General features: G+C 37.8%; 1 protein-coding gene across 4 annotated transcripts in view; it reads left to right on the top strand.

The window, feature by feature from the left end:
* HHIP (hedgehog interacting protein) overlaps positions 1 to 23,833 on the top strand; it is a 95,548-nt gene that overhangs the window by 8,331 nt on the left and 63,384 nt on the right. For all 4 annotated transcript variants that reach the window (XM_007116645.1, XM_007116648.4, XM_007116646.3 and 1 more), the window contains exons 3-4: positions 4,561 to 4,717; positions 5,415 to 5,616. In XM_007116645.1, coding sequence (XP_007116707.1) covers positions 4,561 to 4,717; positions 5,415 to 5,616 — 359 coding nt within the window. The remainder of the gene's footprint in view (positions 1 to 4,560; positions 4,718 to 5,414; positions 5,617 to 23,833) is intronic.

A 23,833-nucleotide genomic window follows, 5' to 3' on the forward strand; every position in this document is an offset into this window, starting at 1 on the left:
CCTTGAAAGATAACCAGATGAAAGCTCCACTCCAGTGGTGGGTGGGGCAGCAAGGGTACTTTTCAGGGCCAGGCCAGCAGGCTTCAGCAACGAGCGGAGGGGGCTTCCTCTGCATCCATCAAACGCTAATAATTGCTCTAAATACTTGTCCCAAAAGTGAGCTGTAATAACACACTCGTTGTGTTACTTAGGTTAATCAATTTGTTAGCCAGACTGATCCTTGGCACGTAGGTTACCATTTCCTAAAGTATGATGAATCAGACGATAATCCTCCCCTCAGCCCTGGCCCCCAGCACAGAAGGCTCTTGAGAATTCTAGAACACTCGTTTTTCAGAGATTCCTCAAAATTTGTAAAAATTTCACCTTCTTAAGTCTATTTAATGACATGGATTGCTTTTCTCCGAAGTTCGAAATTGTGAAAAACAGCTACTTTGTGATTCTTTTATTCTTATTTTTTTACTGTCCTCATTGTTAGCCTCATCTTTCTGCAAATCAAAAACGTGAAGAGGAAGGGACCTTAAGGGTTGTAGTTTGCTAAGAGAAGGGAACGGCTGAAAGGGGTTGAAAGAGAGAAAATAATTCCAGAGACATCTTCATTTCTTCCCCCACTGCCCAATACGTAAAGAATTAAACACATAAACGGTCTATCCCTTTGCTTCACCCTCTTGGCTTTAAGAAAATGCCACTCACTTTGGGATACACGTATACCTGAAAGACAGCTACTCTCTAGAAACTTTAATTCAGAAACATTCATGGTCTGCTTATTTCCACAAAAATGAAAAAAAGAAGTTAAAAATCACTACAGTGAGGATACACTAGAGTTTTATTAATCGTAATATTCTCCTGTTGTGACTTTACTTAGGGAGATAAACTCTTAAAACTTCTAAAAAAAAATACCCAAATTTCATTTAAAAAAAACCACAGGAACTCTTTTCTCAATACCATGAGTCTCGTCTTTTGCCTGAATTACGATGAACACAGGAGATGCTTTGCTGTTCACTAAATGATGGCCTAATAAATACCCTCTGTGGAAAGGACAGGAAAGGACATCTCTGGGCCTTGCTTCTCCCTTTATACTTGTTATCATAGTGATTTTTATCACTCTTGGACCATCATATCTCAGCTGTAGGTTACGGTAGTGTGAAGTATCTGTCTGTACACAATTAGTTCAATTGGTTTAATCCCATTGCTAAAGAGGCCAAGGTCAAGAATTTGATTCCACTGAGTTTCTCGAGTCCACAGCCACTCCGGACCCAGTCAGATATCTTACACGTGTGTCTCGTTAGTGCCCAAGAGAGCAAACCAGAGCGCATATATGAGTACGCCAAAGTCTGCTCTCTCTGCTAGAAAATGCTCTCTAGTGCAAGCCTTACAGATGGTAGGTTTTTTTCATGTTTTCCTTATCATGATGAACAGCATATACAATGAGGAAAAAATAACTTTTCTATAGCATACATGCTCAGAGAAAAGCTAGAGCTTAGAAAACTGCACAGAGAATATTTATTTACATGTCAGTATTTTATAGGGTGCTTTGTGGTATAGTGGGACTGGGTTTATGATCCAGGAGAAGAGTTACGGTTCCAAAACATTTGATAAATTATCAGGAGTTATAAAAAAATTACAGCTGCTGGAATCATCAGTGTACTTCCATTGTTAGTGGACTTTATCATATTATGATGATCCAGGGTGAGCTGCCCACCTTCAGTAAAATGCTCTTCAGTGTTTCCTTCCAAACAGAAGGGTACCATTCGGTAAATTATATCTTCCCTGGCAATAAATGTTAGCCCCATGTCCTGAAACCAGATTTCTTTTAGTTCTTCACAAGAAAATATATCTTACTCATCCCTGCTTATAAAATTGGGTCATTTAAGGTAAAGTACTAACAAAAGTATTAGATATTTCAATTCAAAGTAACGTAATTGTCAGAAAAATGCCCATATTTTTATATAAAAGTCTTCTGAGTTGGCTCCCTTCTTCCCACTTAGATTGTTCAGTTTGTCTCAATACTGGAAAAAGCTCGGAATAATTCATTGTTAACATTCTGGTTTCGTTTTTTGTTTTGTTTTGTTTAATTTGCTAAGAGAGCATAGTATCTCTGGAGCGACAGAGTTTATGAATCGGTACTCATTCATCTTCAGATGTTCCATATGAAAATGATCTCTCATTTCCTCATGTTTGTCCCCAGCTAATAATTCCTTATAAGATGGAATTAGCCACCGGCAGTGTTCATTAATTTCCCCTTAAGATGGTATTGGTTTGCAGACTGTAATGCTGGAAAACAGATATTTTTTAAAAAAGCAAACTCAAAATTTCCTCTGAATGGCACTTTGGAATTTTTCTGTGACCCCTGCAGGCAAATAATCACATTAAAACAAAAGTTATCCTTCACACATTCAGTTATAAATAGATCCATAGTATGACGGTCTTCCCGCATGCATCAGATTGACATGGAGAACTCCCTGCCTGAAGGTAAATATACATATATATCTACCTATCTATATATATTTATATATAAAACACCTAGCCCCCAGAAACTTCTAGCCCCAAACTGTGAAAAGTCTGATTTAGCAACTCAGTTTTCCTTCTCTTCTTTTTACCTCAAACAGAATTATTTCACACTACTGGGCAGTTTTCATCTGATGCTTAGCCATTAAAGAATGGAGGAGAAAAGTTATCTTTTGCAAACAGTGAATTGCTGAAGATGAGTAAAAGCTGTTGCAGCCGTCATTCCTCTCCCCAATTTCTAATCCCTGGATTTTTTCAAAGAAAGATAACCTCCTTCCCAGCTGACAGCCTCCTTGCCTCCTTCCCAGCTGACAGCCTCCTTGCCTCCTTATTCTGCCCACCTCCCCCACAACACACACACACACACACACTCCCAAGGACATCTGCTTTAACTTGCCAGTTTCCCAAAGACAAGATGTTTCCCAGTAGTTGAGTCAGATATTGGCCTTGAAGAGTCTGTCTCAGAAATTTAGGGGTGATCCATTTCACCCAAAAGTTAGGTAAAATGTATATTATGGGGGCTTCCCTGGTGGCGCAGTGGTTGAGAATCCGCCTGCCGATGCAGGGGACACAGGTTCGTGCCCCGGTCCGGGAGGATCCCACATGCCGCGGAGCGGCTGGGCCCGTGAGCCATGGCCGCTGAGCCTGTGCATCTGGAACCTGTCCGCAATGGGAGAGGCCACAACAGTGAGAGGCCCGCATACCACAAAAAAGAAAAAAAAAAATGTATATTAGGTTTTAACCATTTGGGACCCACGGATTCCAAGATTAGCTTTAGGTTTGAGGGGACCTAGGTCAAGCTCACAGAAAATCAACTTTTTAGGGTCTTTCATGTTCCATTGATGCACCTCACTTGGTTGTCTCCAAATTCTTGTTCTTGCAAATCCTTGCAAACTTGCATCCATTTTACGACTTCTAAACCTCACCTGAGTTACCAGGTGCCTTTGTTACAAAACTGATTGGGAGTACAATAATCTGATTTGTTAGGTAAAAATCAAGACCTTGAGCATAATTAAAGGTATGAAACCAGAAGCAGGAATTTGGGACATCATATAAAGTCAACTCTGATAGCAACATCATATTTTAAGAGCAAAATCATCAGAATATGGAAGTGAATCTGATTAATATGCCCTCCCCCCAATAAAAACCTACCTTATTAATTCAAGTTGTAAAAGAAATGTCAAAATTTTTTTTGTAATAGGATCTTCTTTCTTATTCAACTTTTTATTTGATAAAAATTCTTACTATGTAAGAAATGAAAAAAAGAGGTCTTTCAGATCCTTTTAAGTCTACTCTGCATTTTTGTTTTGGCTCATTTTAATATTTTTTTCATTGAGGGATAGCATGTCAGCTATTCTGCTTGAGAATATTGAAAGGGTATTTTAAAGAAAATTTTTGTATTACAAAATAATCATTGTCTCCAGTAAGTGAGCAAGAAAAAGGCACCAACACATTTGAATATAGAGCCTCTGTTACTGGCATCAATTCATTGCTTGATCATTGCAAGGAGTCAGTCATTTACTGTAGCATATAATGAATGACCTTGGGACGGTAACTAGATTTATTTAATCATATATGAGTGACAATACAATAAGAATTGTAAAATGACCCAAACTGGCTCCCGATGGTCTATCTCTTTCCTGATCGCAATTTGTTCTTCTTAGGAAGCTAATAGTACTGTAGGAAAAAGTGCTGAACAGTAATCAGATGAGCTTGAAAGTACAACATATGGTAACCAGGGAGGCTTGAAAATAGAGTCAATGCAATAACAAGATTAATGCTGTGTTCGTATCAATTCTGTTTCATATGAGCCTTTTAAGACATCCAACACAATATCATTTCACTTTTACTGCAATGTTTAAATTTTGGTTAAAAAAGAAATGGAAATCCCAAGCCAAAAAATATGTTCTTCTTTCCTTTTGTTTTTTGTCTATATATTTCCCTAGAATATTCATATAGTTCCTAAAAAATTCTTTACCTATATTTTGTCTTTCAAATGCACTGTTTTTACCATGACACTAAATATTTCTAAGGCGTCCTTTTACATTTTTAAAGGTTTCCTTCAAACTACTGCTGATGAGTTTTGCTTTTACTATGCAAGAAAAGATGGTGGCTTGTGCTTTCCAGATTTTCCAAGAAAACAAATCAGAGGACCAGCATCTAACTACTTGGACCAGATGGAAGAATACGACAAAGTGGAAGAGATCAGCAGGTTCATAAAGATAAATGTTCTTTAATCTTAAAAAAAGAAAAGAAAAAACCCGACAAGTCTTGTGGTTTTAACAATGAGTCAACTGGCTATGCTCATGTCCAGCAGCTATATCCTCCAGATGCTTTTTGTTTTCTTTTTGGTAGTTTGCTTCTCTAAAATCATATTCGCTTAAATGCTTTTAATGCTGAGACTACTAATCTTCTGTTATGAGCTTGGCTTCTCTCTGATTCATGGGAATTTTATGAGTATAGTTTTAAACTGGAATTTTATGATAGTTGTTAGCTTATGGCACTGTGGAAACATTCAGCACAATTATTAGTAGCAAATCAGAGTTTTATAAATAGATCTTAGAACTTTCTCTCTGAGTGCCTTTCTGTAAGGTTTAATTATTGTGAGTAAAGTCAGTTTTAATTAGAGTCACTGAAAGATGAGAGAGTGAGCTTGTGAAATTTTAAAATACATATGTGTTTTGATTCTCTCCTTTACTTCCTAATAGAAGGCTTTTTTGGTTTTGCTTTTTTTTTTTTTTCATTGAAAAGAATGTAAAAGAATCAGAGTGTGACCTTGGGTTAGCAGCCCTTCGTGATTATCAAAACCGTTGATTCCTAGAGGAAATATATTTTGAAAAGGATGCTAAGTGCATCCCTTACCTCCTTCATCTCAAGAAAAGCTTACTGGTTTTCTTTAATTTGTTTAGAAAGCACAAACACAACTGCTTCTGTATTCAGGAGGTTGTGAGTGGGCTGCGCCAGCCCATCAGCGCCCTGCATAGTGGGGATGGCTCACACCGTCTCTTCATTCTGGAAAAAGAAGGTTACGTGAAGATACTTACACCTGAAGGAGAAATTTTCAAGGAGCCTTATTTGGACATTCACAAACTTGTTCAAAGTGGAATAAAGGTTGGCTTTTTAAATTTTATTTATCTTTGCTCTGGCTATGTTAATTTTATTTTAGTGTTCTCCTCACTAAAGGTATTTCTTTGTAATAAAAGAAATAATATAGGAGAAAATAAGGAGACAACATAAGGGAACAATAATTATGGCAACTAAATCGGGACAATGACATTAAATTTTTAATGTTATTTGGTGACTATTAAGCAGTACAATCAGATTGATATTTTTGACATGGTTTCCCTATGTAATTTACATACTTAAAATAATTATTGGTTTTATGAAGTATTTGTTTAAATGTTGTTTAACAGGCATTAGAATTGTATATCAGCATTTGCTAGCAGAAACAAAGAGGGCTTTGGGTTACTTTGGCAATTGCAAATCATTCTTTTACCGCATCTGTGTTCGAGTCTGTGTCATAAAAAATGCTACTTATACTGTGATTTCCTTGTACAATATTTCTACAGGTAAGTCAGATATTTTTATCTATAATTAGCTACCTTTATAATATATAAGCACATCTGTTGCCTTCTTTCCCACTTCTCCAATTTGAATTCTCATGTTAAAATAATCTAGTAGGTATATAAATAAAATTATTGTCAAGTTTATTTCACAAGAGAGTAACACAGTACAATTTTAGCAGTACTAAGCTATAAGGCAAATTGTGGCGTTCTAAATTAAGACATTTAACAGCTCATGACCGTTTTAGAATGAAACGAATTAAGTATGTTTGGGGAAGAACTGGTTATCTTTTTCTAAACTGGAAAAACAAATCAAAGGAGGATTTATACTCTGCTACTCATATTGAAATAAGCTCCTTTTTGCTTTGTTAAGCTCTGTTCAAAGGTAAGAACATCAAAACCAGCAGAAACAAATCAGAAAAAAATATAAATATATTCCTGATATCTATCTATTCAATATCTACCACATGAAATAATTAGGGTGATTCAGTTAGAGCACAGAGAATACCTATTGTTGGGACCACCCAGCCTCAAGGCCATGTTGTGACAGCATCACCAAGACATACTGCATAAGAGAAGTATTTTATGGTACTTGTGGTCCTTTAAGGAAAAGAACTTTGGCACCAAGACACAGATCATTTGGAAAAGCTGTTTAAATCAGTAGTTTCAACTTTCTCCCAATAAAATTTTTCATTACAATTCACAGCAAATATTCCAAAGTCTCTTAAAATAAAGCATTAGTGTTTTGCACATCAGAGTTCAATAAATACATTCTGAAATGTGTTCTAACTCATTGCAAGTGGTACCTCATGAGGAAGGGATAAAGATGCAGCAGCAAGTGCATTACTCACTACAAGTGTTTTACTTACCTTGAAAGTTAAACATGCTCTCTATAAAATAAAAAATTGGGGAAAGTAAAGTATTTTAAAAATCATCACCTATAATCCCATCAATTAGAGAATATCACTATTCACATTTTCATATACTTTCTTCCAGTTTTTATATTAAAATTAAATGAATTTTTCCTGACTACAAAAGTAACACAGGTCCATATTAATAAATGTGGAAACAGAAGAAGAACATGTTTTTTTATAGCTTTTTTCCTAAGAAGTGTTAAAATAAAATTGAAATCAAACCATATATACATCTTTTTAGCCTTCTTTTTTCACCTAACAGTATGTCATGAGTATGTTACCAGATTTGGAAACTTTTCTCAAAAACTTAGTTTTTTATCTTTTTTGAGTGTTCCGTTTCCTTATTATGAGATATTTAGGAAGACCCCCAGTATTTTCTTTTCATCATTGTAAATAATGTTATTTCTCATTCTTGTATATATTATTTAACCTGATCATGGATGATTTCTTTAAAATTCACTGATAGAAAGAGCATTACTGAGTTGAAGGACATATGCCACAATGCACATTGCCAATTTGCTCTAAAATTTAATATATCTTTGGGTATTGGAGAGAATAATACATAGTTTTCAAATACTATTTTACTTAAAATGTTGGTATTAAAAATCTGTGTATGATAAAATGTAGGCGAAAGAAATGGGCTCAGAATACTTGAAAATTTTGCTGTAAGAAGGAAAAAACTGATGTTCTTGTTTCTACTTCAATTTAACTGCCTAAAGAATGCCCTGCTTCTAAATAGAGTTACTTCAGACGCCCTCTTCATTTACACCCATTCATTGGGATATGAATGAAAGTGAATCTTCTCTGACTTTGAGACATCTCATCATGCAGTAAAATTATACAAACTCGGTTATGACAGTGCCATGATTCTGCAGTACGTTCTGCAGGCCTCTAGGAATTCTGCAGAACCCTTTTTGGCCTTCCTTTCCTAGGAGAGCTGCAGGGCTTCTGGGGCTTAAAATAAACTTCAAAATCCATTCTTCTACATATGTATTGATAGAATACATATTTCTACATTAAAGACATATTTCAAAGCGCATATTTTGGATTCCCTTAGTATTTGGCACTAGTGATATCAATAAGATAGGAATCTATCACATGGATATTTGAGGGTATACTGATAAGGGAGTAACAAGACCACATCCTTATCACTTCGAGTAGCTTATACAACAACTGGCCTTTATCTCAGTCTCCAAGGAACTCCTGTCACAAGTCACAGATTGGAAGTGTTAGAAGTGGCTACTGTTGGTTTGATGGGGTGGATGCCAACACATTCATGAGTTGATTAGGATTATGCCATTGATTTTTGTGGTATGCCCCTCAGAGACTTCTGAAGTGAAAACATTATCACAGTTACTTCACAGTCATTTTTTAGGCTTCTTGATATGCGAATAGTTAGTTGTTCACGTTAGTGTACAGTTAGTGTATTCTGTGTTTGTCAATGATCATTTTGCATTAATAGTGCAAATAGGAATTTTCATAAAATATTATGCATGTCACTTTTCTAGTCTTTTAGTTTTAAAAATCCTAAGAGAGGGAATAAAGCTGTTTTAACAGACCAAAGTATTGATTGCAATTTTCAAATCACAGAATTAATAATGTATATGAAACCCAACCTTGGTATGTTTGAAATAAATACAGGACAAACCACAGTGATGATCCCCCCATGATATTAATTAATGACCAGTATGAGTGTATTAAATCAGACATAAAGAGGAACTCTTGATTATAAGAGTTTCTAAAAGCTAGTGCTGGCTATAAGGGAATTTGGAATTCCTTTTCTGCTAGTTGTCATTAAGAATTGACAGGGATATCTGTCACCTGGTTAAGGACTGGCCTTTTTGTGGCAAAAAGCTGGACTTGGTTGATCTCCTTAAATCTCTACCAGCCCTGATTCTGATACCACCAGCAAAGAGCCAGTCATTTGGGGAACTTGGAAAACTCCTCCCTAAGTGGGTCCTGACTGAAGCTAAAAATATGGCATCTGGTTTTTATCTAACACCCAGATTGTAGGAGATTTCAGTACCCTGTGAGTGTAACTAAGTTTCACCGAGCAAAAGTTATGTGCAAAAATGCAAAGCACCCGCTAAAGAATTGACTTCTTTCTGCTACGGGAAATAAATTATGGAGTTGGATTAATGGAGTAAACTCTATGCCATATGAATTTAAACTGCCATTTAGGAAGAGGTGATTCCATTCACAAGAGCTCAAATCCTAGAAGACTGAGCTTTGTGAAATTGCCAAGAGTAAGTCAAAAATAGGTTTTAAAACTAGATAGTGGTGTGCTAGATCTTTGGTGCTAGTGCATTGTACAAGCTGAGCACTCATACTGATGCTATGAAGAATGGCTCAAGGGTCCAACTGGTGAGCAAACTTTAAAATCTGCATTTTGCGTGTCTAGTGTCGGGGGGAGGGCAGATACCTTGTTTGTTGTTGATATTGTTTTTCCCAAAGAGGGAAATTCCAAGATCCTGGTGATTTGAAATCTTTAAATTGAGCTTATATCTGAATTACTGGTCAGAACTTCTGGAAGTACTAGAACCAGCCTCATCTACTTGAAGTCCTTGAGGATGATAGACCAGTGGTTTTCAAAAATGGCTGCAGAGTAGAACCGCCTGGGAGCTTTAGAAAATTCTACTGCCCAAATTAAATCAGAATATCTAGAGTTAGGACTCAGGCATTGGTACATTGTTAAAGCTTTTCCAGGTAATTTCAGAAGCACTGGTCTAGACTGAGCCAGACCCCTGGATCAGTTGACTAAGGAATGAGACACATTTTCTCTGCCCATCCATGGCCAAGTCATATTACTGAACTGACCACTGGGAGCAAATGGTTGGACACCAGTTGTCATTGTCCTGTACCTTCTGTCCTTTACCTGACCTACACATATTACTTGTCCACTCTGAGTGAAGAGATGAATAGTTAACTCTGTCAGCATTGTAAGATTCTTGATAGAAAGTTTCGGAAAATGACATTTAAAAATCTCAACAATTCATTCTAATTGGACAATTGCTTTACCTATTACATTTTCCTATTTTTGTTCCTTTTGGGAATTTGGTATTCAGCTAGTTGGCAAAACTGTTCTCATTCCTGTTCCTAAAATATGTAGTTTGCTCTTATATCTGAAAACCCTTGTTACACCAGAAGTTACTCTAGTCTAATCTTACCAAACTTCCCCTGACCACCAAGGATCTGAAAGTCAGCCTTCGCTTTGCATGTGTGTGGCAGTTAAGACAAGCCTGGGCCTGTCACCTACAGGGTGGACCCCCCCCCCCAGGGAAGCCGACACACACCGTTCTCTGCACCCCAGTTCTCAGGGGCATTCAGAGGACCAAGAGGCTCACACCCGCAGCAAACAGAGCTAAAGACTTGTCGATCATTGGAACAAGTGTGCCTGGACTCCTGTCCCTCTCTATCTACTTGGATCCTCATTTCAAAAGATGCTTTTCGAAGCAGTCCTTTTACCGAGGGAGGAGAGGACGTAAGGCTGAAAGCTGCTGATTGTCCGGGTGACTGAGCCCATTGACGCTGGGGCTCTTGAGAGACAGTGGCCCAGGTGCCCAGGAGCCACAAGAACATGTGGAGGAGGACGCAGTGTGTGCCGGGGCGGGACCCGGCCGGGCAGCCTCTGATTTCACATGCTTGTAAATCACATGCATAATTATGAGCAGCGAAAGTTTAGTGAAATCCATTGCTCATCATCCCTTTGGGATTGATGTCCTACTTTTCTGAAGTTTGTCAGAGACCCTTCCTTTTACATTTTCTTCTGTCTTTAACTGGTGATCTTATGGCAGCCTATGCAATGTTAGCGTATTTTTTCTCATGTGAAATGAATCAGAACATAAATGAGAAGGAATTTACTTTTCAAAACTGATGTTGGAAACATAGCACGCATGTGTGCGCACACGTACACTTGTATATGGCAGTGATTGGGTCCCATATCAAATGCTTCCTCAGGAAAATTGTTAGACCTCTGCTTTAAAGCATGCTTTAGGTTGAAAGAAAGTGTGTGTTCGGTTGAAAGAAAACAGCAACATATTTAATATATTTGATAAATATTACAATAGAAGAGTCACCATTCTGGAATTTTTTGTATATGTGATATTTTTTAAGTTTGTGACCTATCAAACTACTGCCTTAAAATTTATTAAATCTCATCTGAAAGAGAATTGCTGTAGTGGTAGAAATAACCATTAGATAAATTCATTCTAAAAGTGGTAGAAAGTTAATTGAAGAGTCTTCTCTCAGATAAAAACTTTTAAATGCCTTCTTTTGGGGGTAGTTTAAAATTCTGGTTCCAAACCATTAAAATATAGATCTGCAAGTAAAATTTTTTACTGTGTTTTTTTTTAATGTATGTCAAGGTAGTAATGATGTGGCACTAAACCCAACTTTATTTTATTGAATGTTGCTGATCCTACATCAGAATGCCCTGTACTCTGAGATAAATGTTGTTTTCAATTTTTAAATAAGTCTAATCTCATTTTAAATCTAATACAGAAGTCCACAGAGAAATAATTTTTTTTGTCACTTGGTCATGTGAAATAATCTCAGTGTAATTTCATTTGGTTAAGTTAATTCCGTTTCTGGTGCTCTAACTTTTTTATTTTGGCATTTGCAATTCTATTGATAAAGCATTTTAATAAATGTCAATGAACATAGATATGGTGTATGCCAGTATAAACTAGTTTAATCTATAAAGTACTCTCCAGCATGCATCATGTTTTTTTTTACTGAAGTCGAAACTGCAGTATGCAGGGTCCCTCCAGTTGAGTAAAGACCTGCTTTCTCCTACATTTTAGGTCCCGTAAGTCACAGCTGAGGTGAGGAAAGCTTTTACATGAATGTCTTTATATTTATCTAAGACATGAAGGGCAAAGGAAATAGAGCCTGTAAATCTCAGAAGTCCTATGGTAATCATTTAAAACAAGTGAAAAACCAAGAAATCTGCACCCTAGATAAGGTCACTGCCATCTTTCAAAAGCATCTGTCTGGACGTGGCAGCCACCACCTCGCTATATCTGACTAGAAAGAGAACAGAGAAGGGCTGCTGGTGCTACCAGTTGGCACGACTTTCCAGTGGCTCTATTATCTAATGAAAAGGAAATCACAGGTGTCCCAAAACTGCCTCTAGGTAGTAGAAGGTAGCACAGTACTCCCTTTTAGAGACAGTCAATAGCTTTTCTTTCCCAGTACTAAAGATAAGTCTTCAAGCCAGCCATGTTGTTCGCAAGACTACAGTAAGTCCCCTACATACGAACGAGTCCTGTTCCGAGAGCGCGTTCATTAAGTCCAATTTGTTCTTAAGTCCAACAGAGTTAGCCTAGGTACCCAAATAGCTCTATATACTGTACTGTAATTGGTTTATAATACTTTTCACACAAATAACATAAAAAACAAAAAATAAAGAAAACATTTTCAATCTTACAACACAATACCTTGAAAAGTACAGTAGTACAGTACAACAGCTGGCATACAGGGGCTGGCATCGAGTGAACAGGCAAGAAGAGTTACGGACGGGAGGAGGGGGAGAAGGTTGGAGAGGGTAGAGCTGAAGGATCGTCAGCAATAGGAGACAGAGGGCAAGCTGCCATTTCACTCACGACTGACGCTGATGGAACGCATGTTTGCATCTTTCAAAATTCGCAACTTGAAGGTTCATAGGTAGGGGACTTACTGTACTCTAGTCTTCTCTCTTACGAATCATAACCACCATTCTTTTAAGCATTTACTTTGCTAAGCCATTACATAGAGTATCTCCGTAATCCTTCTGATAACCCTGAGAGGCAGGTATGCATATCCCATTTCACAGATGAAGAGACTGAGACCCAGAAGTTAAGGAAACTGCCCGAGAGAACACCACAGAGCCAGTAGCAGAGCCAGATTTGCAAGGCAGTTGTTGGACGCCATGCTGTCAACCATGGTGCTGTGCTGCACTGTGCTTTTGATCAGCAGCCACTGCACGGAGGAAAGACTGGGTAGCACGTTTAAGAAACAGAGATGGGTGATGGTTGGTGTAGACATGCTCAGTGCTGCTCGTCCTGGCTCTCAGGACAGTGGGGAGGCTGAGGGCCTAGATCTAATGTCAAGCATACAGACTTGGATGCTAGCCACTGCATTCATACCACGTGCTGGTTGTTTGACTCTGGACAAGTTATTTAACCTCTAGGCTTGGTTTCTTCATCTGCAGAGTAGAGATGACAAAAGGTTGCACCTACGATTTTACGTGTACAATCTCAGACGAGTCCGAAGTACTTTGTAAGCATTAGCTGTTATCATCATCTATTACACTAACATGAAAAAGAGGAAGGAAAGGAAAAGGTGCCCAGCCCTCAGAATGACTTACAAGCTCCTGGGGCCACAGTTAACTATACTCTGTAGTATTTAACAGTCCCCCCTCATATGGGATTGGATGACAATTTATGGAAATTCCATGATCGTGTTAGTGTTTGCACCAAAACTATATGGCAGTCTTATGGAAGCAAAGTTATACTGATGTATGTATGTGGGTTTTCTTCCATTCAAAAAGGTAAACCTAGAATATATTTTTTATCAAAATGTATAACTGGAGAAAGAGAACATCTTCATTTTTAGATCACCTCTTGGCATTAGGTGTAGGGCATTGCTACCTACCTCATTATGCAAAACCCCCCAGGTCTGGAGTTTCTCAGAGCACATGCCTGACATGATTAAGCACAAAGCAGCTGACCCATGAGTATGGCAGCAAGCTCCCTCAGCATTTCCTTGCTTTCAGAGTAGTTTTTCTCAACCTGGATATTACAGTAATGTAGGTCTTTTTGTGTGTTTATTTTGGAACATGGTTTGTGTCACTGCCATAGAGTTAATAAATTGTAGGATTTGCAAAGGAAATATACTGAGACTGAAAACTAAGAAAGCACATATTTTTGCCCACCAGCAACAATTGCTCAAAGCACAGATTTAGAATCTCAGGATTTGGGAGGGGAGCAATTGGGCAAAGTTGCTCTGAAATTAACATGTAATGTCATGATACAAAGGGTGTATTACTCAACAAAACATTTTTGTAAAAGAAGCAGATGAGGTCAGGGAAGAGAGAAGTTTAAAAGAAGGTTTCAGAATTAAACAATGTAACAGACATCAGTTAATTTGTCATGAAATGTGCTAGAGGTCAGGTACGAGAATATATAAATGAAATGATCTCAGCTACCTCCCTCTCAGACCCCAGGCTGCAGTAGACCCTTTTCCTATCACATCAACTCAGTATTTTACAGAAAGCTTCCTAAATCTGTAAGCATGTTTGCTCCTTGATTTGTCTTCTTACCTAAGACCAATTTGGGGAGTTTGTTTATGTAGCATTTGCCTTTTAACAGACTTCTTTCATCTTTACATTTATATGCTAAATATATAGAGAGATTTATGTATATAATATATAATACTTATGTAAAGTAAATATGTACGTAAATATGTTATCAATTACTATAATATATTTAAATTTATTTGTTGGTAGTTTTTGCCAGTTGACATTTAGTTTTGTTTTGTTTTGTTTTTAAAGTCTGAAAGTCTGCAATTATGTTGAACTATCATAATATCAAAGTGGCCAGAACTGAGGACATTTTGAAAAACTGGGTCACTGTCTAGAAATTAAAATCATCTTTGGAAATGCTATATATTGAGACCATTCTGTAATGTGTTATAATGAGAAAAGTTCGAGAACATCTTTTTCTAAATCATGTCATTTTCTATCCCAGTTTGTCTTTGTGATACTAGGTGACAGTACCTATGGCCACAGTGGCTTTCGGGAATTACCATCCAAAAGGAGTAAAATTTGACTCTTTTTCCTAGCGAATTTTCATTTTACTCTATCTGGGCATGTTGTATACAACTAACTTAAAATTCATCCATTTACTCATTTTAAAATGTTGTTCAGTTCCACAGGCCTAAATTTCAAATCACAGAAAATCTGTAAAAAATAATTATTTGTTTAAGACAAAAAGTATGAGCTAATTATTCTATCATACATATATGTAGTAGGACAAAAACAGAAAAAGAGAACATCAATAAATTTGATCTAAACTAATACCACCATTGCTTGCGGTTGACATTATATTTAATCTGCTTGTAAAACTGAACCCAATAAGCTGAAACTAATATAAAACTAAAGCATGATGACAAAGGATCTTAAAGGTTTATATATTGTCACAAAATTCTTGAGAAAAGAATATTCCTTCCAAATATTCACATATTGAATATTCCGGCTTTCTCTTTAAGACTAACTATATTCTGTACTTAAAAAAAAAAGTTCTAATAAGCTGTTTCCAAACCAACCTCTTATCCTAAAGCACCTTTGATCCAAATGGATCACACAGTTAAATAAAATGACATCTGTCCTCAGGCTATTTCTAGATAGGGAAAACACATCTGTTCTAAGAACTCTTAGCCAACAGTTTGAAATTGTTCAGAAGAATTCCTTAAAAAAAGAAAAGACTGTGTACAGAGAGGGAAGGGAAGATGCTTGAGGTTGGAAAAAATTAGGACAGCACTAACCCTTAAGAGGATAAAAAGATAACCGAATTTAAATCCCATTAAATTCTTAGCCTTTCTATGAAAGATTTGGTGATGAGATTCCCACAGTGCAAACATCTTTGTGGATGGATGTGAACACACCTGTTCAGGAAAAGGGAAACAAAACTTGAACTGACTCCCTTCCCACACAGGTCACCAAACATCTGTCATAAGTTATCAATTACTAGCCTAGACTGGGCTCAGGCCTGTGACCTGAGGTTGAAAAAGCCACGTAGCTCATTCTGTCTCTTAACCTAGTCTGTGGTTTTACCCTGTACCACTGGTAAAGCTTCTGTTTAAATCTCCAGGGGTTTGGAAGACCAGGTTGACCCCGTGACATTAATAATGTATTTACGCCCAGGGTTTCCACGCACACCACCCTGGGGCTGATCTTAGTTAGGATTTTGTGACTTGCCGTAATAACGTAGGCAGCTCCAAAAAGATTTACCCAATAGTTAGCATAGTTCTTTAATTGCATAAGTTCCTCAATTGCAACCTAAAGACAATGTCTTCTTGTCCAAGGAAGGTTGTGTGTGTGTGTGCGTGTGCGTGTGTGTGTTTTAAGATTTTGACTTTGATTAAATGTCAGTGCATATAAAACTTCTGCATAAAAGCAGAGAAACGAAACAAAGAAAGAAAAACAACCAAAAAAAGGCTTATGGGCACGACTAACTAGGTGAGCTGCTTCCCTTGTAATTATTAAAACTTCGGGCGACAGCATCAAATTGTCAATGCTTTTGATCCCTCCTGTGTCTCTTTCCTGTAATATCCCACCTCAGTTGGGTACGTGTGAGAACTAATCTCTGAGTGGCTATGGCGCTCATCCACGGAGTTTGCCAGTGGTTGTGTGATTTGGAGCAATCTGCTTAACCTTCTTTGATTCTCTGTGTCCTCATCTTCGAAATCGGAGGGCTAGGCTAAATGATAACCTTAGGTCTTTTCTAGCTCTAAAATTCTGCGAAATAGAAAGCAGTCCAAGTCTCCAACATTTTCCAAGAAAACTATGGTAAAGAGAAGTGGTCAGTGTGGCTCAGGCATTGGCAACTCCACCGCTGCCCAGGCTCAGAGAGCATGAGGCTCACTTTGCTTTATTCTGATTTTTTTCCTTTGCACTGATGCAGAAACACAGGCAGTGTCTCCCAGTGCAGAGCCCACTGGGCACCCTACCACACTGACAGATAGGTGCACTCACCTTTCCAGAAGGTCACCATCACTCCAGTTAATTTTTTAAAGCTGCATAACTCAGCATGAAGTGAGACTTCAGGTTTCAGTTAATGGAAGCATGATGTCTTTAATGTGTAGGGATAACAGGGTGGTAAGTTTTCAAACCTGGGTTCGAAGGTAAAGATCCACTATGACCTTGAAGTGGGCAGTACTTGGTGTGCTGGGGAGGACACACTATGGAGCTGAGTGACAGAAGAGGAGAGTCATCGTAGGAGATAAGATTGCAGAGCACCTATGTGGTGCTGGTGGGGTGGAAGGTGTGCATCAGATAATGCAGGGTCTTACGTGCTCTCCTAAGGTCTTTGGCTTTTCCTGTGAGTGAAAGGGGGAATCACTGGGGGATTTTGAACAGAAGACTGACATGGTCTGACTTAAGCCTTTTTTTTTTTTTTTTTAATAAATTTATTTTTATTTATTTTTGGCCGCGTTGGGTCTTCGTTGCTGTGCGCGGGCTTTCTCTAGCTGCAACGAGCAGTGGCCACTCTTTGTTGCGGTGCGCGGGCCTCTCATTGGTGGTGCAGTGGTTAAGAATCCGCCTGCCAATGCAGGCGACGCGGGTTCGAGCCCTGGTCCGGGAAGATCCCACATTGCCGCGGAGCAGCTGAGCCCGTGCGCCACAACGACTGAGCCTGCGCTCTAGAGTCCGCGAGCCACAACTACTGAGCCTGCGTGCCACAACTACTGAAGCCCGCGCGCCTAGAGCCCGCGCTCCGCAACAAGAGAAGCCACTGCAATGACTTAAGCCTTTTTAAACAAGGTCGATAGCAGCGGGGCAGGAGTGGAAGGAGGGACACAGGGAAGAAAACCGACTCCTGGTACTAGTTCTGCTCTGGAAGTGCTTGTGCCAACGGGCGAGTCATTGACCACCTGAGCCTCAATTTTTCTCTGTAAAATGAGCGAATCAGTAATAGCTGAGCTTCCTTTCATTTCCAACTTTCAGTGCGTCAACACTTGGAGAAATATTTAGAAATTTACCCTATTAAAGGTAAGCATCTTTACACATGGTGTTTACCGAATGTATACATTCTTTCCCATAGTTTTAAAGTGCAGATTTTAAAACTCAGTACATTAACAGCATAGGACATTTAATTGGTTCCGGTGAAAGGTTGTGAATTACAGGAAAATATCAGTTATGGTACTTAATATAAAGAAGAGGGCTCACTCTATACTAGTCGTAAATGTTAATTCATGAAAATGGTAACCACAGCTAAAGACTATCTGTGTACTCACACACACGTTGCTCCTCGGGAAATGTACATTTACATGGAGGAAGGGGGTCAGGTGATTATTTTTTAAAAGGGTAATTATAATTGGATTTAGGATATAAGAGGCCAAAATCCAGGTATCCTTAAGTCAGAGAATATTAAAATAATGATGGAATACAAAACTATGGCCTTCTAATAAGGAGGATACACAAATATTATTGTAGGGAATTTCTAGCTATTTAAATTATAAAATAATGACCTAAAAAATAAAAAATAATGACTTCTAAAAAATCCATAATTCACTCTCCAAAGTAGAATATTCGTAGATACAGTCAGCGAGTTTCTTTTTTGTTTATGCCAATGGAACCTTATTTAACTAATCAGTCTTTCGTGCTGTAAATTAAGCTGGCAAAAAACAAAAAACAAAAAAAAACTGGCTCCTTTTCTACCTGCGTGTGAATCTACAAAAGTTAATTTGGTTGTGCACAGAGTAACTAGATGTGAAAAACTGAAAAGGGAAAGAGGGTACGCTCCATCATTTTACTTGCACGTGTAAGGATTTCAGTGCTCTGTGTTTCCTTGAACGAAATCCCATGGTGCCAATTAACCTAACGTATTCCAAAACAATTCTCTGTTTAGAAAGAATAATTTTCATTGTGGGTGTTCCTTGAAATCGTATGCCTCATCCCCTGTTATTACCAAGATGTGTGCTGGGCGATTCAAAGTACCAGCTTCACTTCCACGCACTGCATAGATTAGAGCTGCATCCCACACACAGTGTCAGATAATCTGTTTTAATTTTGTCCAATGCACACATATTTTCACCTTTAGTAATTTTCTTAATGTGGAAAAGCCCTCTCTACCTAATATTAAACCAAATATTTCATGTCAAAATTATCAAAAACACTCAAAGCAGGAGATTTGTTTTAATCGGGAAATCGCTTTTTCTTACAAAAACTTTGCAATAAGTCAACTTTCCTGGCTTGGTTTAAATAGCATCTTCATTTTTCTTTGAAATAATGTGAATACATTTTTCCTCCAGTGTGAGACAAAACTGGACTAGAAAAGACTGAAAAGGATTTAACTAACTTGGTAAATACATTCTCCATTTTATTAGGCTGTGTTGTCTATTTGGATTTCTGGAGTATTTGTTTTAAACCTAATAAATCAATTAACCAGTATTCATTCTAAGATTTAATTTGGTGAATAGAATATATGTGCTTTTCATCAGGGCACACATCATTTTTAAGTCTGAAACCACCACACACAAAGGATTTAATTCCGACAGACATTTGTTCTCAGCATAAATACTTTAGGGCCAATAGTTGTCCCCACTTAATCATGCTTCTTAAAAGTGAATTCCAGAAGACTTGAGGCCCCAAATGACCCCTGGTAAGGTGAGTTGTCAGTAAATTACTTTTATGATGTGCCCTAGGGAAGCAAGTCTGCTAGAAACTTGGTAGGGAGCTGGCCCCCTCTTGCCTGTAGGGGGATGACCTTTAACTTTATCTAACCTTTGCATTTCTAATTCTAAATTTCTAGGAGGCATTTAGTCACATTGTTGGATATCTTATGAAATGGGAGGCCTCTCCTGTGCCCATAAGATAGTGTTAACCACACATTTGTTGCTAAACTTCCCAATGAAGCATGCCAGGACGCTTTTTTATTTCTACGATTGACTTTTAAATACCAAACATTTAATGAGTCGAAATACAAATGAGTTCAAAACGGACTCATAGTTAAATTATGACTGCCTTGGGTGACATTTGGGAAACACTGTAGAAAATTTTTTCCCTGTAATTTTGTTAATTTGAATTTATCGTGGCACTTGAAAATTTATAAGAGCCATTAAGGATGATTGAAGATATTGCATCAGAATACATTGTTTTTTCACGATTTATTTAGTTATTGAAAACAAGTCGTGTCAATTTTTGTGTTGTCTCCATCATGAGAAAGTTTTTATTGTGCTTTGGGAGGATAATTACATCAAAATTATCAAATGTAGGAATTTAGATTCAGTTTTAGATCAAAAAAAATATATCCTTCTTTGGCTGTCTTACACTGAAAACATTGGAAAATAATGCTCTTTTACAGGATATAAAATACAAAGTGATCATTAATTTCTTGTTAATGATCAGGGCATAAGTTAGGTAGACCCAGATGTCTATGTTTTAGTTCCTTGAATGTCTAATTTTTCTTCTTTTCCCATTAGTTTTGGATGACATTGAAGAGACCAGTATTTTTAATTCTTTCCTAAAGCAAAGTACTTCATTGCTCAGTTTTATTGTTTGTAAGTGTATTATACATACATGCAAGTATGTATGTATATACATACACACATATATAATAGAACACTGTGTGGCTGAATGAAATATTGCTAAAGATAAGCTTTTTCCAAAAAATTATACACCTAATTTTTAATCAGACAATGTTTAGGTATTTAAACATAGACTAAATGTAGAATATTTCTATAATCTCTCTGACTTATATGTCAGATTGTAACATAAGCAAAGCCAAGTGGTCTAAGCTTTGCACGTGATGTCAGCCCTTTGAGGAGTCCAGCGATATGCAGTCGTAGAAGCCATTAGTGTAACTTCAGTAGTTTTTTAGTGGGGAAGGAAAGAGATCAGCAGATTCTTTCCTGTAAACCAAAGGTTCTGGCTCAAGAGCGTATATAAACAAGATGTAAGTTTTAAATATAGTTTAAATGCCACCCAGGAGAAAAACTCAGTGGTAAAGAAGTTGTCAAGAGACAGGGAGCAATCTTTAAATGGTGAAGAAAATATTAAACTGGTGGCAATACTTTAGGAATACATAGGCACGTCCTTCCAAAAACTTCAGCACAGAAGGTCCTCTTCCTCCTACCCCACCCCAGTTGTTTATCTTTGGATGTGGGAGGCATAGCAACAGTAAAGTAACAGTCAAGCAGGATGTAGATGTAACTTGTTGAAAACCCTAAGAAGAGTTTAGCTGAGAAAATGGCCATCAAACTCACAATTTTGAAATGAATTTGGAAGCAATAGATAGAATACAATAAATGGCACATTATGACACTAAAATTCAAACTATCTTAGGCTGTTTGCTTGTTTTAATCGTACCGAAAGCATTTGTTTGTCGTCATGTATGCTCCTACTGAGATATGGCTGGGCGTTTTTTTCTTTGTGTGTGTGCTTGTTTTTGTTTTGTTTTGTCAAAAATTCTGCACGGAAGTATCTTGACGGTTTTGACCGTTACAGCCTGTTCTGCTTTATTATTGCCTGGAGACTTGCTGTTCGATTACCATTGAACATGGACCAGCAGACACATTCATGTGTTAGGTACTGAACAGGGCCCATCTCTGGAACCCGACCAAAAAACACAGGACCTGGTGTGTGGAAGGTAGTTCTGCAAAGGAAAATCAGAGTGCCCTGACCAAAAGGAATGGATGGTGGACGGGAAAAGCAATAGAGATCTGAGAAACTCAAGTTAACAAGGGAGAAGAAACAGAAAAAATTACCTAGTACATGCTATAACGAAAGTCTGAGCTGAGTATGGGAGATCCCAGGGGAAAGAACAGGGAACTCCATCCATCTGAGGATGGTGGCACCTCACGTAAGGAATGACTCTTTGAGGGTATGGGCAGAAAAGAGGGATGAGGCTTTCATGCAGGAAACATCATGAAAGGATTGAGATGGGGCTAGACATGTAAACTGAGGCAAGAGACAGCCCCCATAAAGGGTCTTGTATACTCAGGGATTCTGAGTTTCTTCCTCGAGTAGACAGCAAGGAGAGTTCTGGCCAGCCCCCAGTGATGTATTAGGCTCTCGTGTAACCAGCTGCCTTCTTTAGGCTGCTGTGACCGCCCTACTTCCCCTTTTAGGGGATCTGGGAGCTTCTCCTTTTCTGGAGGGCAAGGCAGCTCAAGAACTCAATCTAGAAAGAATTTTAAAATGAATACAAAGGGAGAAGATCCTAGGGAAAACAGAAACTCAATTCAAATGGGCTTAATCAAAAAACAAAACAAAGCAAAACAACCCCCAGCTTTGCTTTCCCCTGTGTTAGCTTCATTCTTTGCCAGGCTTTCTTTCTGGGGCACAGATTGTGATAGTTCCAGGCTCACGTCCTTCCAGTTTAGCAAATCCAGGGGAATAAGAACTGCTTTCCCATAAGAGTTCCATCAGAAGTTCCCTAAATGATGCTCCAGTCTTAGGACCCACACCCACCCTGGGGCCAGTCATGTGCTACCATGGTTGGCCTGGCCTGGGTCATGTGCCCATCTCTGGAGCCAGAGGCAGAGATCAGGACAGTCCAAAGCACTACGGCCCAAGTGTGGAAGGGGTAATACCCCACAGGAAAATCGGAGTATTGTTACCAGAGGAGGAGGGAGTGGATTCTGGGCAGTCTACACAACAGACATCCACTACTCATTGGGCAAAGAAGGCTACTCTGAATCAGAGTCCAGGCTTCTAATATTCAATCCTGCCTTCCTTCCTCTCCATGCTTCTGATTACTGGGCTTTCCTCTGGGTCATATTTCAAGGACATTCAAGGGTTGTAAAGCAGCCCAACTAAAGCTTTCTGTTGGTACAAGATACCTAAGTAGGCGGTATTTTTCTTATTGTTCACATAATACTAGTTTCTTGCTTATGTCTATGTTTATTTTTAAGACATGTAGATCAAGATACCTTGGTTCGATATACCAATAAAATATGCATCAGGAAGCATTGCTAAATCAGCGGAAACAATGAGGCCAAAAAGACTGACTTAATAGCTTTTAAATCACAGAAAATGACCCATCTCCAAAACAGGGTAGCTGAGGCCCCATAAGAAACATCTATACAACTCACAGTCCTGTCCTTATTTTGAAAGGCTTTTGTGAAATTTCTATTTCAGTTTCATCCATTAATCATATTTATTAGTGAGTCACCATAGAGTTTGCATCCAAGTCTGCAAGAATTCCAGAAGCGTGTAGGGAACTGCCTTCAAAATGCTTAAATAGAGAATATGAAACATTTGACGATAATGTTTTTGTATTTTGGCAACATGTAATTTTGTAATATTTTGCACCCTATGGCTCTGAAGTTCACGTTTTCTTTCCAGTGATGTTGAGCTCATTTTGTGCAATTTAATTAATTTTGGTAAACAAGTATGACATGTTTTAATTTGTCTTTAGTCATAATGGTGTGATTAATGTGCTGTAGACTACTTAAAGAGTAATATTGTCATTCTCTTTTTTATACTCTGAATATTCTCATGAGCCTGTTAGTATGCCTTTGCTAGGTATTTAATAAGCACATTAAAATCTGTTCTTGTTTACTCACTTAAATGAAAGCAAGAGAAAGTTTGAAAAACACAAATCCTGACTACCCAAGAATGTGCATAGTTTTATCTCTAACATTAGGAAAATCTTTAAATTAGTTATTTGTTTTCTTATTGAAAGTCTTTGTCACATTTAAACATGTTCTTCAAATTAATGCTAACTGCATGCAATAAGCATTCAAAAATTAAAAGTTAAATTCTTTTTAATGGAAAAAAAATAGTTTATGTCTTATATATCTGAATTTTAAATAGGAATAGTATTACATAAGTATATGACAGACTTTTCTCTGCCTAAAAACATGCTTATGCACTCATTATCCCTCACTGAAAAAATTAACTTGTTTTCCTTAGCATATATTATACCATTGTCTGTCATATCCATTCTTTCTAAAACCAGTGTTTAATTTGCTTATGTAGAAAGTGGCAATGACTTGACCCTTCTGCTTTATTTCATCACCCTGACCCCTTGTCAGACTTTTCATTCTGCCATTTGATTATGTCAAATGATGGGAAGGTATTTTTCTTTGAAACTGGCTTTTCACCCATGGAAGGTTCAGGTGGAATCCAGCTAGAGGACTGTTACC

The sequence above is a fragment of the Physeter macrocephalus genome, chromosome 7, assembly GCF_002837175.3.
Source record: "Physeter macrocephalus isolate SW-GA chromosome 7, ASM283717v5, whole genome shotgun sequence".
Lineage (NCBI taxonomy): Eukaryota > Metazoa > Chordata > Mammalia > Artiodactyla > Physeteridae > Physeter > Physeter macrocephalus.